This window comes from Pantherophis guttatus, chromosome 15 (genome assembly GCF_059756535.1).
Source record: "Pantherophis guttatus breed Tessera chromosome 15, ASM5975653v1, whole genome shotgun sequence".
NCBI lineage: Eukaryota > Metazoa > Chordata > Lepidosauria > Squamata > Colubridae > Pantherophis > Pantherophis guttatus.
Genome location: NC_142077.1, coordinates 3,667,758 through 3,681,004, shown reverse-complemented (window position 1 = coordinate 3,681,004; position 13,247 = coordinate 3,667,758). Strand labels below are relative to the sequence as shown.

Genomic DNA, 13,247 nt, shown 5'->3' with positions numbered 1-13,247 from the left:
GGGCATGCCCCAGCCCAGCTCCATCGTGTTTCTCCCGCAAGGGGGAAGAGAGGGAGAGGGGGAGTTTGTATGAAGTCCTAGAATTTCGCCCGGCTTTAAAGAAGCAACGTTTCCAAATTTTGCTTTGGAATTTTCTTTTTTTAAAAACAACAACAACAACCTCATTAGATATATTTATTTTATGTTTTATTTAAATAAATTGAGTGGTTTAGAGTAAAGATATACAGGTAGTTCTCGACTTACGATCACAATTGAGGTCAAAATTTCTGTGGCTGAGCGAGACATTTGCTACCTGAGTTTTGTCCCATTTTTACGACCTTCCGTTCAACACGTTGTTAAGCTGAAACACTGCAGGTGTTAAGTTAGTGACCTGGCTGTTAAGTGAATCCGGCTTCCCTGTTGACGTTGCTTGTCAGAAGGTCGCAAAAAGGGAACACGTGATGTTGAAGCCGTCATAAGTACGAGTCAGTTGCCAAGCGCCTGGACCAATGGGGGATGTCGCGATGGTCGTAAGCGTGAAAAACAGCTGTAAAAACACACTTTTTTTCAGTGCAGTTGTAACTTTGAACCCTGTTGTAAGTCGAGGACTCACTTGCTAATATCCGTAGTCTCTTCAGTTTCTTCCAAAGAAACCTCTTCGGCTGGGGGGGCTTCCTCGCCTTCTTCACCACCTAGACAGAAAGCAGAAATGGTTTTTTTTAATTATTAGTCAATAGATGATAGATAGATATTAGTTGATAGATCATAGATAGATGATAGATAGATAGTAGACAGACAGACAGGCAGATAGATAAACAATCATTGTAACCTTCCATGTCTTGCTCTTCAAATATATATGTTTCTTCTTCCTTGCTTCCCTCTACGATGGGATATAAATCAGGCGAAAGTTCTTCTTCGAAAATATTATGGAATTCCATCTTGCTAATCTGGGGATGGGGAGCTCTCCTCTTCTCAAAGGTCCTTTAGTTACAAAATAATATTAATAAGCTGAAACAGAAAAACATGAAAGGTTTCCTTCCTGATCAGCGAGAAGCCTTATTAAGTCTTTCATTGTCTTTTTTTTTTTACTCTTAAGAGTTGGGAGTAGAAATCCCAGCGCTCCCAATTAAACTTATTATTCCTGTTCTTAAAAGACATTTCTTAAAAATCTGTCTCAGACAGTATTACAGATACAGAGTCCGGCGAACCAAGTTGGGAAGGGACCTTGTAGGTCATCTAGTCCAACCCACCCAAGCAATATTAGACGTTACAACGTTTTTTAATTGGTTTTTTTTTTTTATAGCCAGGTAGATTTTCCAAGGCATCAATTGACACTCCCACCCCCAACCGGGTGACTCCCTAGTCAAGCGCTAAGACCCTTGAGCTTGTCGATCAGAAAGGCAGTTCGTGGGTTCGAATCCCTAGTACAGATCTCCTGCGTGAGCAGAAAAGTGGGTTGGACTAAATGACCTCCAGGGACCCTTTCCTGTTACTGTTAATGGATAACATCAACAACCCAATGTTTTTTTTTTTAAAAAAATAACCTTTATTGTTATAATGCAAACTTTAGGAGGATACATTCACCCCTCTCCCTTCCACCTTACGGTATATATAAATATATATATATATATATATCAATTTGTGAAGTCTTGGAGCAAAACTTAAAAATTGTTTTAATCACCGTCTCTCCAGTCCAGCTGTCCGTTTGGGAAAGCTTCTAAGGCAACGGAGGCAACCAAATGGAAAGGAAAGGGGGGGGGAAAGACACTCCAGCTTTTTAGAAAGGAGGAAAAAATAATTATTTTTCTCCTCTTCCCCCCCCATCCCGCTCTCTTTGAAGTCTTCAGATTAAAAATCGTTTTGTTTGCGCAGTTTGGATGTCCCAGGATGAGGGGGTGGGTGGGCGAGTTTTGGATTCCCCCTCTTCTAAGGAGCGGGTGGTACGTTCCAAGCGGTGGGGGGGGGAGTGGCTCAAGAGAAGAAGGCGGCCGCTCTGATTCTCCGCCCCGCCCACCCCCTCCCTGCACCGGGCCAGGTAAACTCTTAAAGGAGCCGCGTTGCTTTCTTTGGCAAAGCCAGTTGGGTTGTTGGCTGGTTTTCCCAAAGAAAAGCAGCATTGCAATTGCAGGATAGAAGAGAGAATATACAGCAGTGGCCAAAATTGTGGAAAACAACCGTGTTGTTGTTGTTGTTATTATTATTATTAGTTAATCTTTAGTGAGATTCACAGCCTTTGAGGCTGTTAATAGCTTAGCAGCTCGAGTCCTAACCAAGGACCTAGGAACTGTTAAGGTATCGTCAGAGGATGTATAATAATAATAATTATTATTATTAATAATAATAATAATTATTATTATTATTAGTTAATCTTTAGTGAGATTCACAGTCTTTGAGGCTGGTTAATAGCTCAGCAGCTGGAGTCCTAACCAAGGACCTAGGAACTGTTAAGGTATCGTCAGAGGATGTATAATAATAATAATAATAATAATAATAATAATTATTATTATTATTAATTATTATTATTATTATTATTATTAGTTAATCTTTAGTGAGATTCACAGCCTTTGAGGCTGGTTAATAGCTCAGCAGCTGGAGTCCTAACCAAGGACCTAGGAACTGTTAAGGTATCGTCGGAGGATGTATTATAATAATAATAATTATTATTATTATTATTATTGTTGTTGTTATTATTATTATTATTATTAATAATAATAATAATAATAATAATAATAATTAGTTAATCTTTAGTGAGATTCACAGCCTTTGAGGCTGGTTAATAGCTCAGCAGCTGGAGTCCTAACCAAGGACCTAGGAACTGTTAAGGTATCATCGGAGGATGTATTATAATAATAATAATTATTATTATTATTATTATTATTGTTGTTATTATTATTATTATTAATAATAATAATAATAATAATAATAATTAGTTAATCTTTAGTGAGATTCACAGCCTTTGAGGCTGGTTAATAGCTCAGCAGCTGGAGTCCTAACCAAGGACCTAGGAACTGTTAAGGTATCGTCGGAGGATGTATTATAATAATAATAATAATTATTATTATTATTGTTGTTGTTATTATTATTATTATTATTAATAATAATAATAATAATAATAATAATAATTAGTTAATCTTTAGTGAGATTCACAGCCTTTGAGGCTGGTTAATAGCTCAGCAGCTGGAGTCCTAACCAAGGACCTAGGAACTGTTAAGGTATCGTCGGAGGATGTAAGCTATTATTATTATTATTATTATTATTATTATTATTATTTAATCTTTAGTGAGATTCACAGCCTTTGAGATTGGTTAATAGCTCAGCAACTCGAGTTCTAACCAAGGACCTAGGAACTGTTAAGGTATCGTCGGAGGATGTATTATAATTATTATTATTATTATTATTATTATTATTATTATTATTATTAGTTAATCTTTAGTGAGATTCACAGCCTTTGAGGCTGGTTAATAGCTCAGCAGCTGGAGTCCTAACCAAGGACCTAGGAACTGTTAAGGTATCGTCAGAGGATGTATTATAATAATAATAATAATTATTATTATTATAATTATTATTATTAATAATAATAATAATAATAATTATTATTAGTTAATCTTTAGTGAGATTCACAGCCTTTGAGGCTGGTTAATAGCTCAGCAGCTGGAGTCCTAACCAAGGACCTAGGAACTGTTAAGGTATCGTCGGAGGATGTAAGCTGTTCTGAGTAAGGTGGTTTATTATTATTATTATTATTATTATTATTATTATTATTATTATTATTATTATTATTATTAAATTTTATATACCGCCCTACTCCCGAAGGACTCAGGGCGGTGAACAGCCAAAAGATAAAATACACATAATACAAACGTTAAAAAAACCATTTAAAATACATTAAATACTTTGGCCCAAAACAAATTTAAAACACCCCAATTTATAAGACAAATTTAAAAATAGCAGTTACTGACTTAATAACGGCAGTGATCTGCTTAGCAACGGTCGCAAAACGGGGCGACGCTCGCTCCACAAACGTCTCGCTTAGCAACAGAAATCTGGGGCTCAATGGTGGTCCTAAGTCGAGGACTACCTGTGCTGCATGGACGTTTTGGACCTCTGCTCCCATCGGCAGCAGCCAGAGTGACCAGTGACCGAGGAGTATGGGAGTGGTAGTCCAAAGCAAATGAAAGGTCCCGTTTTTTTTTTTTTTCATTTGCTCTTGAGCGTTAGCGCAAAGTCTTTCGTTTTCCTAATTCTAAGGCTCTTTTTTGATTGGCAGCAACGTGATTTGAATTGTGCCCAAGCCGGAATATTTTGAGGAGAACGAAATCTGTACGGTACGGCGGGGATAAGCAAATAACTGGTCACTAGTAATTTTCTCAACAGTACGAAGACATTTTTAATTAGTCTGCCAACCGGCTGGCAAGGAACCGGCTGCCAATTACTTAAAAAAAAAAAATAAATGCCCAGTTCAAAACATTCAGATAAATTCTTATTTAGAGGACTCCAGTTGCTCTAATTCTCTGAGCTGTTCCTTTTGGCTGCCTCTAAAACTCCCCCCCCCTTTTTTTTATTTTTATTTTTAGAGCTGGCGGCTCCTCTAAAAAATTAATTCTTGTGTTTCATTTGAATGACAGCTCTTTTGTGCTGCTTTGAAGTTGGATTTCACACTCCCTACACCTCCGCCCACACAAGCATGGGGCAGAAACATTTTTCCCCTGCCGTTCGACTGAATTTAGCGAGCTATTTTATTCCCTTCGTATATAGCCGTGATGGCGAACCTGTGACATGCGTGCCACAGGTGGCACGCACCGCCGTATCTGTGGGCAGAGCGTTCTAAAGAGCGTTGGCCTAGCTCAGCTCCAGCATGTATGTGTGCACCAGCCAGCTGGTTTTCGGGCCTTCCGGGTCCACCGGAAGTTGGGAAACGGGCTGTTTCCGGCCTCCGGAGGGCCTCCAGGCGATGGGGAAGGCTGTTTTCACCCTCCCCAGGCTCCAAAAAAGCCTCTGGAGCCTGGGGAGGGCAAAAAACCAGATCCACCAGTAACCTTTTTCCTGTCGTGTGCCAAAAGCGGGAGTCGCGCGAGGGGGTGGCGTGTGCATGCGCGGGGGCGGGGCACGGGGAGGAATTGAATGATGGATGTGGAATTGAAGAACTTCCAGAAGTTGGATGAGAAGCGAAAGGCTCAGTTGGGACTACATAGTTTGGGACAACTATGACCTGAACGACAGTGGAGAATCTCCGCTGACATTCCTTGTGAAAGAGGATGAGTAAACTTGGGGTTAAAAAGAACGCTCCGCCCTTCTTCAAGCGTTGTGCCAAAAACCAAGAGTAACGCGATTGCTTTAATTCTTCCCACATGGTCAACGCACCTGCACATACCTGAAAATCAGCAAGGGAAACCTAATTTTCCGGTCCTTTCATGGGCTCCAGGAGAATGTTCATGTTCTAATTACTTGGTGCGATGCTTTTTCTATTCACCTAGCTCTCTGTTCAGTTGTCCTACGGATCAAGAGATTCACATTTTAGTGTGAGATAAGGCAGTAGTCGGCCGCTGCCGGCTTGGACCGGTTCGGGTGAACGGGTAGTTCCGATGATCAGTTGGCCCCGCCCTCCCGCCCCTGCTCTATCCTGTCCTACATTTCCCTTCTTTCTGGCTCAGCTGATTCGCGCGCACAGCTGTTTTCCACGCATCCGCTGCTCTACTTAGCGGGGCTGCCTTAGAAGGTAAGCAGCTGAGCTTCAAATTGCTGGGCGCAAGAGCGTTAGGCTCGTGCGCGCGCAAAGCGCACGTTCACCGTTGTGAAACGGGTTGCAGCCCACCATCGAGATAAGGGTCTAGAAATGTAACTCTAGCTCAGGGGTCAGCAACCTGCAGCTCCGGAGCCGCATGAGGCTCTTTGGGCCATTTGCTGTGGCTTCCTGTCACCTGATCCCACCACTGGTGGGCCCCACCCCTCGCCCTCCCCTCCCAGTCACTCCTCGCCTGGCCTGAGAAGGTAAGGGCAACGGTGGGGGATGGAGAAGCGGCTAGGGCAGAGACAGAGAGATACAGAGAGAGAGGGAGAGAGGGGGGAGAGAGGGAGAGAGAGACAGAGAGATATAGAGAGAGGGGGAGAGAGAGACATAGAGAGATACAGAGAGAGATACAGAGAGAGAGGGAGAGAGGGGGAGAGAGACAGAGATATAGAGAGAAGGGGAGAGAGAGACATCGAGAGATACAGAGAGAGAGGGAGAGAGGGGGGAGAGAGACAGAGAGATACAGAGAGAGGTGGAGAGAGAGATACAGAGAGAGAGGGAGAGAGAGATACAGAGAGAGAGGGAGAGAGACAGAGAGATACAGAGAGAGGTGGAGAGAGAGATACAGAGAGAGAGGGAGAGAGAGATACAGAGAGAGAGGGAGAGAGGGGGGAGAGAAGGAGAGAGAGACAGAGAGATAAAGAGAGAGGGGGAGAGAGAGACATAGAGAGATACAGAGAGAGGGGAGAGAGGGAGGGGGGAGAGAGAGATGTCAAAAGGATTTTGTGGTTCCCGGTGTTTTCTAACAACTGGTTCTCTGCTCTAATGACCGGCTGGGTAGGCGTGACTAGGGGATCATGTGACTGGTAGAAGTGAGTGACATCGAGTTGGCCACGCCCACCCAGGTTTTGTGGCTCCCGGTGTTTTCTTTTGTGTGGGAAATGGGTCTAAATGGCTCTTTGAGTATTTAAGGTTGCAGACCCCTGCTCTAGCTACATCACCGACACCCACTCTTGGGTGTGTGCAACATTAATAGCAAATTACCTTTCTTGTGGTGATTGCCATACCGATATAAGGCAGGGAACGTTTTAAAACATATCTGTAAACATTTTTAGAGTAAGCGATATAATTCTGAACACATTAGCTCCAGGCTGAAAGCCCACTCGCCTGCCCCTGCTGCGTTTCACACTCGGTTTGTTTGGCTCAAATAAAAGATGTTTCGCAATGTGCGATGCTAAAACATTTTCCTAGGCATACTAAGATTGTCAAAAGGCAAGGCTTGTCCTTGCGAATGCTCCTGGAGCTAATTCCGCAACTGAGCTGATATTCAATTTTATTTTACTTTTCTTGTGCTGCGTCCGGGGTGAAATGCTCCTGGTTCGGCCCGGTTCGACCGAACTGGTAGCAATGACGGCCGGTGGTTTGGAGAACCGGTAGCGATGGCAGTTCGAGGCTCCGCCCACCCGCCTGGTCATCGTTACTTCCTGTTTTTGCAGGATACTGCAAAATCTCCATTCCCACCCCACTCCTGGGGGAACGATATTGCAAAATCTCCATTCTCACCCCACTCTGGGGCCAGCCAGAGGTGGTATTTGCCGGTTCTCCGAACTGCTCAAAATTTCCGCTACCGGTTCTCCAGAACCTGTCAGAACCTGCTGGATTTCACGCATGCCCCTCGCGCAACCTGCCCCTCGCGCATATTGCAACCAGCTGTGGAAAAGAGAGAGGGAGCTTGGGAGAGAAAACAGACTTTGGAAAAGCAAGAAAAAGGTGGGGAAAAACAGGCCGGCGACCTTCAAAGATGGGGAAACCTTACAAAAGCCGACAGATCTCTGGTTAGAAGTATCGCAGTTTTCCCAGGTGTGCTGAGAGCAAAGCAGCTATTGAAAGGATTCCTGGGAGGTGCGTGTGTGGGGTGGGAATAATTGAAATAATTGGAACGTTGTAAGGATGGGTTTCTGTTCTGTGGAGGAGGTAAGCATTGCATAAAAGAAATGTTACGTAAAGGCTTAGCCGGAGGAAAAAGAGCAAGAATTCCCGTTACAAGCTTCTAAGCAGTGCTAGGAGAGAGTTAATCCCGAGATCTAAAGTGAGCTGTTTTTCTTAGATTGTGTCTGCAGATCCTGCTAAACCATAGTTTGGGTAAACCAGGAGTCTGCAACCTTAAATACTCAAAGAGCCATTTGGACCCGTTTCCCACAGAAAAGAAAACACCGGGAGTCACAAAACCTGGGTGGGTGTGGCCAACTTGATGTCACTCACTTCTACCAGTCACATGACACCCCCCCTAGCCACGCCTACCCAGCCGGTCATTAGGGCAGAGAACCAGTTGTTAAAAAACACTGGGAACCACAAAATCCTTTTGATATATCTCTTCCTCCCCCCTCCCTCTCTCTCTGTATCTCTCTATGTCTCTCTCTCCCCTCCTCTCTCTGTATCTCTCTGTCTCTGTCCTGGCTGCTTCTCCATCCCCCACAGTCACCCTTACCTTTTCAGACCAGGCGAGGAGTGACTGGGAGGGGAGGGCGAGGGGTGGGGACAGCCACATCAGCTGACAGGGAGCCACAGCAGAGGGCCCAACGAGCCGCATGCAGCTCCGGAGCCGCAAGTTGCTGACCCCTGGGGTAAACGATCAAGTAAAGCACCGCTGGCTGGAATTGCATAAGACACAAAGCCATAAACCATGGTTTAAAACGGACAATGTCCAATGGTACGAAATCTGATTTCTTGCATTAATAACAATTGATTAGGGTGCTAAACCAGAATGTGCTTTGTTTGCTTTAGACTTAATCTAGGTAGGCTCAGCCAATTCTGGTTTATATGATAACCATGACTCAGAGCGGTGCGGTGGCCTAGAGGTGGAGCTCTCGCCTCACAATCAGGAGGCTGTGAATTCGATCCTAGATAGAGGCAGATATTTCTCTCTTTGGGCACGATGAGAATATACTGTATTCTGCTGAATATAACTCTGCATCGGTGACAGGAAAGGCATCCGGCCAGTAAACACTCAGCTCCATTCAGTTGCCCAGACTCCACCCCGCGAGGGATTTATGGGGGTCATTAAAAAAAAGAAGATGATAACCATGAGTCAACAAAGTGGGCTTAATCTGCACAAGGCCAAAATAAATCACCTCCTGGAGGAGAGAAAGGAGGAAAAATTGATACAACGGTGGGCCTACGACAAATGACGTCTTTTCCTCCCTTCCCAATATATTTTAAATCTGGGATCTGTGAGTGGGAACTTGTAGATCGCTTTAAGTAGAATTGCCTGAAAAAGTGTTAATCAAGCTTTATTGTTGTTTCATTTGAAGGACCTGCTCTGCTCCTCTCTTTTTCATTTCAGGTCTCAAGTTTTCACGAGGAATGTCATGATCGCTGGCCTATTCTGGTTAAGAGCAAAAGAGGTCAACCTCCCGTTGACGAGAACTCACCCTAGAGGAACACAGACAAAAAAAAATAAAATACTGGTTGGATCTTTATTACACCCCCTCCTTTCTGCCAGGGATAGAAATTTTTAGCTTATTTGAGTAGTTGTCACCTTGGAAACGCTGAAAGGAGGAGAGAACATATATCTGTAAACAGTGGTGCTATATATACAGCTATATACAGTACTATCACAAACTTGGAAAACTGTGCTCTGCTTTTTATTCCTTTTAATGGAAGCATGCTTGTCCTTCGGTGCTCTTTGAGGAAAAAAAAGTCACTTTTAGGGTCTTTTTGCATCCGCACAGCAACTCTGTGAGGGATATGTTGTGCCGGATTTGAGGTATGGCTGCCTTTTAGATTACACATTTATTCAGCTGAATAAAGACGGGGCCCACTAAAAGAGTGGAAGCCCCGAACACACGGAGATTCATATATTTATACTTTTCTTACACTCCACCCAGCTGAGCTGGCATACAAGAGGTACAGGAATCACCCAGAAAGTCTGGCAAACATTAGATAAGGTATCAAGATGTTCTTAGCACATATGGAGGTTATTTAGGGATATCGGGTGGTCCTTGGTGTTTCGGGACATTCCAGAGCCCTGTATCAGGGGTGAAATGCTACTGGTTCAGACCGGTTCGGCCAAATCGGTAGGGGCGGCGGTGCGTGGTTCGGAGAACCGGTAGCGGAGGCAGCGCACGGCTCCACTCAACTGCCCGGATGTTGTAACTTCCTGGACTGCAAATTTGGAAAAAAAAACATCCTAAATGAAGAGAGTGGCCAATCACCTCTGCCTTGTTCCCAGTAAAACGCCTGGCATGTATCCATGTAACTTCCCAGCTATGGTCGTTCCTATCCTTCTCCTGGTCATCCTGAAGACATCAAAAAAAGCTAATGCTGCACTCGTACAATTTGGTTGCATTGGTACATTACGCTAAATGTGATGACTTTGGGGAGAGAGGAGGAGGAGGAGGAGGAGGAGGCTTCTTAATATTTTGCCTGAAGCCAGCCCATTTGCTTAGTCTGGAGGTCCATGTGTCCTTTGAACCCAGAAAATGGGCCCATTCAATAGCCAGGGTAAACGCCTTATGCAAGGCCAGCCACAGAACAGACAAAGTCCCAAGAGGTTTAGGTTGGGGCCATTTCAGGACCCTGGAGAGCTCACCACGCACCGTTTGCAAAAGCTGCTTTCAGCCGGGTTTGTGAACATAGAATCACAATCCGACCTCCTGCTCAAATAAAAGAGCCTTATACCATCCCAGTCAAGCCATTGTCCAGTCTGTTTTTGAAAACCTCCAGCGACGAAGCACTCGCCATTCTGGGAGGCAAGCTATTCCATTGCCTTTGTTGTAGTTGTTAGTTGCGAAGTTGTGTCCGACCCATCGCGACCCCATGGACAACGTTCCTCCAGGACTTCCTGTCCTCTACCATCCTCTGGAGTCCATTTAAGCTCACGCCGACTGCTTCAGTGACTCCATCCAGCCACCTCGTTCTCTGCCGTCCCCTTCTTCTTTTGCCCTCCATCGTTCCCAGCATTCGTCTCTTCTCCTTCCTTCTCATCAGGTGGCCAAAGGATTTGAGTTCCATCTTCAGGATCTGGCCTTCTAAAGAGCAGCCAGGGTTGATCTCCTCTAGAACTGACCGGTTTGATGGCCTTGCAGTCCAAGGGACTCGCAGGAGTCTTCTCCAGCACCAGAGTTCAAAGGCCTCCATCCTTTGGCCCTCAGCCTTCCTTATGGTCCAACTTTCACAGCCATCCATTGCAACTGGGAAAACCATCGCCTTGACTATACGCTCTTTTGTTGGCAGGGTGATGTCTCTGCTTTTTAGTAATATATCTAGATTTGCCATAGCTTTCCTCCCCAGGAGCGTCTTTTCATTTCTTGGCTGCAGTCCCCATCTGCGGTGATCTTGGAGCCCAGGAAAATAAAATCTGTCACTCCCTCCATTTCTTCCCCATCTATTGGATCATCTTCTTCCTGTTTTCCCCATCATTTATTTCCCATCTTTATTTATTTATTTAAAAATCATTTATTTCCCATCTTCCCCATCATTTATTCCCCATCCATTGCCTTAACCACCCTGGAAGTTGGCTCTTCAGTTCTACCTCCATGACAAGTAAATGCCCTTGGGCGTTTTGGATCCAGCTGACTCATGTGTGTCTCTGGGAAGAATCATTGTCTGAGCTCTCCAAAGGGCACTTATAGAAGAGAACCTGGCATTCATCATAGCCTACGTCTCTGCCTTGCTGTCATTTTTTTCTCTCTCTCTAAAGCTGTGACACCAAGCCCTCCAAGATGACCTCCACTCTGCCAGCTCAGTCTTTTGCGGGGAAGGGACACGGAGGGGGGGGAGGTCATGCTTTCAAACTAAGGCCCTGTTTTTAATGTCCTCGAAAGATTAATGGGGCTGGCCAAGGGGGTGTTTTTGGAAATGGAGAGGAGGTTAAGGCAAAGATGCTGGGCTTTGCAGAATTCTGCTTCCCATTTATGGATGCGTTTAATTAAAGGGCACTTTAAAAATGTTTAGTCAGGAAGGCTGACTACAAGGAAGGCGTTTTCAATGGGTCCCGCAAACTACTTTGAAAGGGAAGTTGGCTGATAAGGGAAGAAATGAAATTTCCAAGCATTTGCTTATTGAAACTCAATAAGGCTGTGAAAGTTGGACCATAAGGAAGGCCGAGGGCCAAAGAATGGAGGCCTTTGAACTCTGGTGCTGGAGAAGACTCCTGCGAGTCCTTTGGACTGCAAGGCCATCCAACCGGTCAGTCCTAGAGGAGATCAACCCTGACTGCTCTTTAGAAGGCCAGATCCTGAAGAGGAAACTCAAATCCTTTGGCCACCTAATGAGAAGGAAGGACTCCCTGGAGAAGAGCCTAATGCTGGGGAACGATGGAGGGCAAAAGAAGAAGGGGACGGCAGAGAAGGAGGTGGCTGGATGGAGTCACTGAAGCAGTCGGCATGAGCTTAAATGGACTCCAGAGGATGGTAGAGGACAGGAAGTCCTGGAGGAACATTGTCCATGGGGTCGCGATGGGTCGGACACGACTTCCCAACTAACAACAACAACAAAAATGCATTCAGAAAGGACAGGTGAAGGTAACAATGATAGCATAGGCCAAAAATTTCGGTTATATGATAGAATTAGAAAAATGGCAGCAATTATCGGATAGAAACTATAAGTTAACAATGTCAACTGCATATAAAGAGAATTTGTATAAGATGTTTTACAGATGGCATTTTCCAACCGGCAAGGTTGGCAAAGATAGTTTAAAGATAAATCAACGAAATGTTGGAAATGCTACCAGACACCGGGGTTGTATTATCATACGTGGTGGACATGCGCAAAAGCCAAAAAAATATTGGATAAAAATATGTACATGGTTGGAGGAGATGATACAACAGCATATTGATTTGAAACCTGAATTATTTTTGTTGGGGATTTTACCAGAAACTTAACAGTAAAGAAAATGTATATTTGATAATTCACGTCATAACTGCAGCTAGGATTGTATTTGCACAAAATTGGAAAAATGAAGAGATCCCTACGGATGAGAATGTGATTAGGAAAATATTAGAATGTGCAGATATGAATGGGTTAACACTTGAAATTAAAGAGAAGGAACAATTTGATTACTGTAACATATGGGAATTATTTTATCAATGGTTAGAGAATAAATATGACAAGTGGAAAAAAAGCAGAGCAGCGAAATAGAGAAAAAGTTTTAATAAAGTTAAATAAGTTAAGAAGAGGACCGCTGGAGTATTAGGTATGATATATATTAATATTAGTATTAAGTTAAGAATAGATAAAATAATAAATAGGACTGTAAATTGTAATTGTGATTGTATAAAATATTTGCACAAAATATTTGTACCCAGATGACACACTGTTTAATGGAAGATGATGTTCAAATCAAATAAAAAATTTGTAAGGGAAAAAAAAAAGAAAGAAAGAAAGGACAGGTTTATCCTGCAACTGTTGGTCCTGAAGGCAACCAGCCATCTGGCTGAAAAGGGAGAAGGGAAACTCCGCCGATGGCTTCCTAAAAGATTTAGAAGACAATGAACTGAAATAGATTTGACTCCAGGGCCCAAAAATGACTTATGAGGTG

At 43.7% G+C, this 13,247-nt stretch overlaps 1 protein-coding gene across 5 annotated transcripts in view; it reads right to left on the bottom strand.

Moving 5' to 3' along the window:
* CFAP74 (cilia and flagella associated protein 74) overlaps positions 1 to 13,247 on the bottom strand; it is an 85,818-nt gene that overhangs the window by 50,698 nt on the left and 21,873 nt on the right. For 3 of the 5 annotated variants that reach the window (XM_087879301.1, XM_087879302.1, XM_060694185.2), the window contains 3 exons: positions 5,351 to 5,470; positions 809 to 960; positions 593 to 671 (listed from right to left, as the gene is read on the bottom strand). In XM_087879301.1, the coding sequence (XP_087735427.1) occupies positions 593 to 671; positions 809 to 917 (188 nt within the window). In that variant the 5' untranslated portion in view covers positions 918 to 960; positions 5,351 to 5,470. Of the gene's footprint in view, positions 1 to 592; positions 672 to 808; positions 988 to 1,660; positions 1,825 to 5,350; positions 5,471 to 13,247 lie in introns of those variants that run through there. The other 2 variants (XM_087879300.1, XM_060694186.2) reach the window with 2 other exon arrangements.